General features: G+C 55.2%; 1 protein-coding gene across 2 annotated transcripts; it reads left to right on the top strand.

The window, feature by feature from the left end:
- The first annotated feature begins 6,473 nt into the window (after positions 1–6,473).
- LOC130840619 (serotonin N-acetyltransferase-like) lies at positions 6,474–7,858 on the top strand. Of its 2 annotated transcripts, none has more exons than XM_057716301.1 (3): positions 6,474–6,696; positions 7,006–7,160; positions 7,553–7,858. In XM_057716301.1, the coding sequence occupies exons 1-3, from the start codon at positions 6,534–6,536 to the stop codon at positions 7,856–7,858; spliced, it is 624 nt and encodes a 207-aa protein (XP_057572284.1). In that variant the 5' UTR covers positions 6,474–6,533. The 2 variants fall into 2 exon arrangements, with proteins under 2 accessions (XP_057572284.1, XP_057572283.1); XM_057716300.1 differs by having other exon boundaries at positions 6,534–6,672.
- The last annotated feature ends 263 nt before the right edge of the window (positions 7,859–8,121 follow it).

Below are 8,121 nucleotides of genomic sequence, written 5' to 3'. Positions count from 1 at the left end.
TTTTTCCCTAAAATATTTTATTTATTTATGTATTTGGCTGCTCTGAGTCTTAATTGCGGCACGCGAGAACTTCATTGCCGCATGCAGGATCTTCACTGTGGCATGTGGGATCTTATAGCTGCAGCATGTGGGGTCTTTAGTTGCGGCATGCAAACTCTTAGTTGCAGCATGTGGATCTAGTTCCCTGACTAGGGATTGAACCCGGGCCCCCTGCATTGGAAGCACGGAGTCGTAGCCACTGGACCACCAGGGAAGTTTCTCAAAGCCCTTTCTGTCACCCCCAGTTTGAGCTGCATCTGAGCGCTTTTACAGAGAGAGACTCAGTACATTCCTCCCCACCTCATGGTGACCTTCAGTGACCTGACTCAGACCTCAGATGCCCTGGACAAGTTTTGAGGCTTGACTGCTTCCCAAACCCCAAGCCCCTAGCCACAGTCTCTGCATATCCAGGCTGGCGAGTGGGGTGAGCCCGGATGGAAGCCTGATTTTTATTGTCATAATTGTTAAGTGAAAAAAAATCTTTATTCCCCAATGAAGAAACCCCTTCTCTCATGGCCTAAACACCTAGCCCTTCTTGGGGAATAGAGATGCTTCTTGGGAGAGCTTTGCTTATTTACAAATGTGTCTGCCAGGAATTGAGCCAGCCTGGCCACTCCCCTTGCTAAGGGGCTGGCCAGGTGCAGGAGGCAGCAGAGCTGGCAGCAAAGCGAATTGATCTCTGGGAAGCAGGCTGTGTCTTGTCCCTATCTTAACCAGCCACTAGCTGCCTCTCCAAACCCATGCAAGAAGTGTGCATGGGCCCCACACTGCCCCCTAGGGGAGACCTACCCTACCTGGCCTCTCCAAACCTCCATGTAGGAGCAAATCCAGATGGCCCAGAGAGGTCTTTCCACCCTGCAATGAGTGTTTGGGACCTCCAGGCTGCCTTCAGCACTGGGGGCTTTAGTTGGGAAAGTGGGGCAAGAGGGGAGCTGCCCTGGAGAGCCTTCCCACACCCTCAGTGGCTGGCTGGAGAAATACCTTTGAGGTCCAGCTGTGTGTTGCTCTAGAATCAAGGTCTCTGGGAGTCAAAAGGGCTCTTCTTGTCCCAGGAGCCTCACTGCTTCTTGCATTGATGCCCTGGGAGAACCAACCATGGGACCTGCCCAAGGTCATCCTGCAGTACCGTCAGAATCAGGACCCAGACCACCTGGCCGTTGGCCATTCTCACTCCTGACTCTGAGGATGGGTTGCAATCCACTGGGTGAACCCCTTTGTGCTGGGGGCAACAGTGGAAAGGTTGAGCCCTAAGTGAGAGCCCAGCGTTTGTAGGCTCATCCTGCTTTCCCGCTTCCTGAGGATACAGGGGCAGGGACAGCAAATCCGCCAGGCCAGCTTGCAGAACAATAGGGCTGCTGTGGCTTAACCATGCCATACTCTTCACCACCAACTCCCCAGCACCAATGCATGGGTGCTTCCTGGATGACCAGCCACAGGTGCAAAGTGGCCTCTTCTCCCCCAAACCCCTTCCTTTTCCCAGAGTCTTCATCCAGGTTGATAGCAGGGTCATTTACCTGGGTACCAAGTCGGCCACCTGAGGGTCAGCCCTTGATCTTAATCTCCACATGTCATCAAAGCCCAGATCATGGTCCCTGTACCTCCTTTTCACATCCCTAGGTGCAGAGCTGCTCTGCGGGGGGCAGCTCCACAGGGGCCGGGTGGGGGTGGGACAGTGATGGGATGGTCCAGTGGCTAAGGGTGAGGTTTTGGAGTCAGACAAATCTAGGTTTGAAGCTTGTGCTGCCACTGACTCACTGTGTGACCTTGGACAATTTATTTTACTTCTCTGAGCCTTGGTTTCCTTTCTGTAAAATGGGAATAATAGCAGTACTTACTAGATAGGGCTGTTGAGAATTTAACTGACATGATGAATGGGAGGTGCTTTGCATGTGTCTGCACAATGTAGGAGCTTGATCAGCATTAGCTGCTGCTACTGGTTCATCTCCATCCCTACAGCCATTGCTGTAGTCTCCTCACCACCTTGCTGTTCCCGGGAGATTGAAAATATAAACATGATCATCCGGCTTCTCAACTTAGTGACTTTCCATGGTTTTCTGTGGTCCATTAGAGACTGGCACACGGGGCCTTCATGAATTGGTTCCTCCCACCTACCTCCCACCCCGCCTTCCACCTCTGCACCCACTGCACACGCTCCATGCTACGGCCTCAGCTGCTCATGCCAGGATCCCGACTTTTTGGTGCCTCCGTGCCTTTGCACTCACTGCACCATCTGCTTGTAATTTTTTATTCCTCTACTTCAATCCATGGTTTTACCTAAAGAACTCCCTTTCATCTTATAATACCCAGCTTGGGGCTTCTTATCTATGAAGTCTTCCAAGAGCCCCATTTCCCCCACTTATTCCCCCACTTACCTGGTCATACCTGTCTGATCGCATTTATTTCCCTCTATCACGACCATTTGTTTGCATGCCTACCTCGCCTGTGGGACCATATCTTCTTTGTACCTTTGTATTCCAGCATGCAGCATAGGTCTCTCATAGTAGGTACTCAAAAGATTTTTGTTGAGAAACAGGCTCACAGACATAGAGAACAGACTTGTTGCCAGGGTGATGGGGGGCAGGGAGTGCGGGGTTCGCAGATGCAAACTGTTATACATAGAATGGATAAACAACAAAGTCCTACTGTAGAGCACAGGGAACTATATTCAATATCCTGTGATAAAGCATAATGGAAAGAATACGAAAAAGAATGTAGGGACTTCCCTGCTGGTGCAGTGGTTAACAATCCACCTGCCAATGCAGGGGACATGGATTCGATCCCAGGGTGGGAGGATCCCACATGCTGTGGAACATCTAAGCCCGTGTACCACAACTACTAAGCCTGTTCTCTAGAGCCTGCGAGCCACAACTGCTGAGCCTGAGTGCCGCAACTACTGAAGCCCGTGCATCTAGAGCCCGTGCTTCGCAAGAAAAGAAGCCACTGCAATGAGAGGCTGCTCACCACAGCAAAGAGTAGCCCCCGCTCGCCCCGACTAGAGAAAGCCCACACACAGCAACGAAGACCCAACACAGCCAATAAAAAATTTTAAAAAATAAAAATAAAGGAATGTATATGTATGTATAACGAAATCACTTTGCTGTACAGTAGAAATTAACACAACATTGTAAATCAACTATATGTCAATAAAAAAAAATTTTGTTGAATGACTGATTGAAACAAACCAACTTCTCTCAAAGGTCCCAAATGTGCTGACACGTCCCTGGGACACCTCTGTCTTTGCTCAAGTCCCCAGTTCTCCAGTTTCTCTAGACACACACCTCACACAAGCACACTCACCCCACGCGCACATACATACATATACACATGTATACACACGCATGCACATGTATACACATGTGCCTCCCCCCTCCCCCCATCGCTCTCTCCTTCAACTTCAGTCTGTAGATCTGGGCTGCCCACTGCAGTATCCTCTAACCACCTGTGGCTCTTGAGCACTTGAAATGTGTCTGGTCTGAATTGACATGTGATGGAAGTGTAAAACACACTCTGGATTTTGAAGATGTGGTGTAAAAAAGAAAAACAGAATATGAAATATTTCAAATAATTTTTCTATTGATTATTTGTTGAAATGACAATACTTTATATATATTGGGGTAAATACAATATTTTATTAAAATCAAGTTAACCTATTTATTTGGGCTTTTTTTCTCATGTGGCTACTAGAAAATTGAAAATCACGTATGGGGCTACCAGGATTTTTCTGTTGGACGGCTGGGCTTCAGGAAGCTGTAGGTCCCTACTTTCTCCAGGAGGTGGCGATGTCTCCCTGCTTTTGACACCTCCATTCCAGAAAGGTCTGGAATGTTCCTTAGGAAAACTGCCTGTGTAATATGGCAGATATTGACCCTTAAATAAGGACAGGGCCACATTCAGCCCTGCAGTGATGTCAGCCTGTCTATGCAAAGGAGGCTTCAAAATAAAACCACAGGAAGTCAAGGAGCTAAGTGCCATCTTTCTCATCAGAATCAACATCTGGTTGATAGACTCCTAGCCTGTGTTTCTAGCACGTTGCCACACGTTCAGTGCAGTCTCTGGGTTTATAAGCTTCCAGGAGCTTGCCCAGTGAACTTCCTAAACACAATCCTCCATCTCAGCCTCTGTCCCCTGCGAAACCTGCTAGTGACAGATTAGGGTTGGAAAGGTACATAGGATTAGGCAAAATGTGCTCTGTGCCAGGGCTGCGAGGCAGATCTTAAGTGCAGGGGAGGAATGAGAGAAGGATGCCACCCTCCAAACTACCAGAAACACGCCACCAGTTGCACAAGCCCTTGAACTAAGGGCTGCCTTCCCTGCCTTGTCCGGGCCTTTCTGTTGCTCTTCTGGGAAAACTGGGGTCTCAGAGGCATCATCAGAGTGTTCCAGGGCCCCCTCTCTGATGTGGCCCACCTTTCGGTTCCCCCAGTGGATTCCCCTGGGGCCTGCAGAAACCCAGGCAGCTGTCACGCTGAGGGCGAGAGGACGCAGGTGCAGCTCCGTGTGGGAAGCTCCGGGAAGTCACACCCTGAGCAGGCCTTCTAGGGGCTTCTGAGCTGCTGCAGGCTCTGTGCTGGGGGTGGGGTGGGTTGGGGTGGGGGGGGACTTCAGCAGGCCCTGGCCACACCAGTGGGTCACTGTACCTTTCACCAATGCCCTCTGCCCTGCTGCCACCGCTGCTTTGTCATCAGGGCCCCTACCCACCCTGCCCCTCTCTTCTGGAAGGACTCTTAACAGCCATCAGGGAGAATCTGAGATCTCTTCTCCACTCCCGGCTGCATGAGATGCTGCTGGCCACCCCCTCCTTGGGTTCTGGGACGTGTCCCGAACCGGGGTCTGCTCATCTCCTCACCTTTCCTCCTGTTAATGCCTCCCCCCCTGTTAATGCCTCCCCCCCCTTCCCCCACTCCGAGAGAACATCCCCAAGCGCGGCCCCCAGCTTCCCTGTGCAGACACGCGGAACCTCACCATGTTCTTCCCATACTGTGGCTCAGATGTCCACTCCGTCGTGAGGACAGCCAGGTCTGTACTTGTCAGCCCACCGCTATGCAGCACGAGCCGGGTGGGGGCTCAGCCGGCTCCCAGGCCAGGCTCGGCTGGGGCAGCTGCGCAGTCGGGTTCCAGGCCCTCTGGGGTTCTCTGTGTGCCCTGCACCACCTGCCTCCAATTGCCATAGACTGTTCTGGAGCCCCGGAGCTGGAGCCCAGCCACAGCCCAGGATGTGCCTGGGACCACAGAGCCTGGGGGACAGGACTGGCAGCCAGCCGCAGTGGGTACCCAGACGTGTGTAGCCCTGTCTGGTGGGCTGGGAGGCCCCGCAGGAGGCCAGGCTGGAGGGGGTGACGGTGGGATCCCTAAAGGGGAACCATCATGGGAGAAGAAGCACAGGGTGGGGGAAAGGGAAACAGAGTCAGAGCTGGGGGGGGGGCCATGGTCGTAGTACCCTCTCAAGGGAGCTGGTGCTGGAAGGAGCTTCCTCTGAAAAGAAGACCCTGAGCCCGTGTACCCACACCGAGACATCGGATGACATTGACTTTACATCCGATACCCAGTCCTGTCCTCTCACCTCTGGGTCTGCAGTTCTAATTGGGCCCTGAGCAAGTGCTCTAAAGGGTGGCACGCTTGGATGCCACAGCTGAAAGGACCCTCAGAAGTGGGCTTGCCCAGGCTTCCAAGGGACAGAGGGTGAAAGCCTGTGCCAGCCAGCTGGCGCCAGGACAGGGATTAGAGTGGACCCGCGAGGCTTAGCCCCGTGCTCTTCCCTCAAAACCCTGGGGCCTCAGCCAGCCACTGTAATCCCCCGCATCCGTGAGCCATCTGAGGTTTCACCCTCAGCACGCAGGGACAGGGCATGGGGTGGCCACAGCCCTGCTGGCTTCGTCCTGCTTATACAGGGAGGTGGGGCGGCTGGGGGATTAGAAATCTCTGAGATCAACATCACATGCAACACCCGTGTAGCCAGGAGTCTGGATTTTTCTGGTCGTGAGCCTGTGGACGGCCCCTGGGGGGATTGGATCTATAAAAGGAACATTGGCGTCCTTGCTCCACCGTCCTGGTAAGTGGGACCCTAGTCCCCAGGCTCCCAGAATTCAGGAACAAGAGTCCCCTGCTTGGCTCTTGGAGATGTTGGGAGAGAAGGTGGAGGAGGGAGGGCAGGGGGACATGCAGATCACGGGCTTTGTAAGGGAGAGACGGCCTCCTCTCATAGGTGCACATCTGCAGGGGGTCAGGGAGAGGGAGTAATAGTGCCCCGGGGACCCAGTGAGCAGGGACAGGGCAGAAGGTGTCTATGCCCTGCATGCCTGTTCCACCCCAGCCCCCAGACTCCCCATTCCAGTTCCCCAACAAAAGAGGCAGGATGCACCATCGCCACCCTGGACAGTCCCCTGGGAGATGGGGACCAGATCCATGACCATTGCTCCTCTCCAACAGGTGCAGAGGGGCCATCACAGAGGCCACTTCTGAAGCTGGGGTCCCCCAAGGGAACAGCAGCGGCCAGGATGTCCACACAGACCATCCAATACATGAAGCCTGTGGCTCTGCGCCTGCCACCTGGGATCCCAGAGTCGCCAAGCCGCCAGCGGCGCCATACACTCCCCGCCAATGAGTTCCGCTGCCTCACCCCAGAGGATGCTGCTGGCGTGTTTGAGATTGAGCGAGAGGGTGAGAAGCCCCCACAGGGTCCGGGACGCTGCTGAACTCTGCTGCTGTTGCCCTTGGGGAGAAGACCTTCAAGTCTCTTGTCCTTGGCAGTTGGGATTGTGTGTGTTTCTGTGCGTGTTTCTGTGCGTGTGCACAAGCACAGGCGTGTTCAGGAAAGTGGGAAGAAAAGCAGCCCTGAATCCCCTGCTTTCCTGTGGGGGAGGACTGGGGGCTGGGAAGCTGCACCCCCAGCATTGGAGCAGATGCGCAGTGGACAGTGGGCATGTGGTACGGGTGACCATGGAGTCACCACCAGTGCCCCCTCCACAGCCTTCATCTCTGTCTCGGGCGTCTGCCCCCTGCAACTGGACCAGGTCCAGCACTTCCTGACCGTGTGTCCCGAGCTGTCCCTGGGCTGCTTCGTGGAGGGCCGCCTCGTGGCCTTCATCATTGGCTCCCTGTGGGACAAGGAGAGACTCACTCAGGTGAGGACGGGGGGGCAGAGGTGCCCAGCCCTGGGAAGGCCTCTGGAAGAGAAGCCACTGGCCACTGGTCCCAGCTCCTCCTGCTCTCGCAGAGGCCAGCCAGGCTGGGGAGAGGAGCCCCAGAGGCTGGGGTCGCTTCCTGCAGAACCGAGAGGTGAGCACAGGTGTGGTCCTCTCCCAGCGCAAGAGCAGTCCTTCCGGGTCTCAAGGCCCTTGTGAAGGGACCGCCACAGGGCTGGAATGTAGGTCCCAATTTGGGATCCTCCTTGGGTGGAAGGGGGGCCCTGAATGGAGGCACTCAGGGAGCACCTGCCTTTGGCCCAGGTGGGGGTGATTTGGGGGTGCAGGTGTCCACAGAGGTGACCTCGACTTGTGTCCGTCTCTCACCCCAGGAGTCACTGACACTACACAGGCCCATGGGCCGCACAGCTCACCTGCACTTGCTGGCCGTGCACCGCACCTTCCGGCAGCTGGGGAAGGGCTCCACCCTGCTCTGGCGCTACCTGCACCACCTGGATGGCCAGCCGGCCGTGCGCCGGGCCGTGCTCATGTGTGAGGACCCATTGGTGCCCTTCTACCAGAGGTTCGGCTTCCACCCTGTGGGCCCGTGTGCCGCGACCGTGGGCTCCCTCACCTTCACGGAGATGCAGTGCTCCCTGAGGGGCCACGCCTCCCTGCGCAGAAACAGTGACAGCTGAACGGGCCACCTCCTGGAGAGCCCATGGCCGGGTGTCCGAGGTGTGGGGAGGCAGGCTGGGGGCTCTTTTGGTCCCTTTATCTCCTTGTCTGCCCTGCCTCCCCCCAGGTCCACTCAGCCAGAAGGGAGACGTCGAATTCCAGGGGGTCATACGGGAGCGGGGGGGCTAAAATAAAGAGAAGGCAGGGTGACTGCTCCCAGCCCAGGCTGCCCTGCTGGAGCCCGAGTGCTGTGTCCTCCTGTCTGTCCGCACGAGGCCTTCTG

The sequence above is a fragment of the Hippopotamus amphibius genome, chromosome 17 (assembly GCF_030028045.1).
Source record: "Hippopotamus amphibius kiboko isolate mHipAmp2 chromosome 17, mHipAmp2.hap2, whole genome shotgun sequence".
Taxonomy (NCBI): Eukaryota; Metazoa; Chordata; class Mammalia; order Artiodactyla; family Hippopotamidae; genus Hippopotamus; species Hippopotamus amphibius.
Note: the sequence above shows the minus strand (reverse complement) of the source record. Positions and strands in the feature narration are given on the sequence as shown.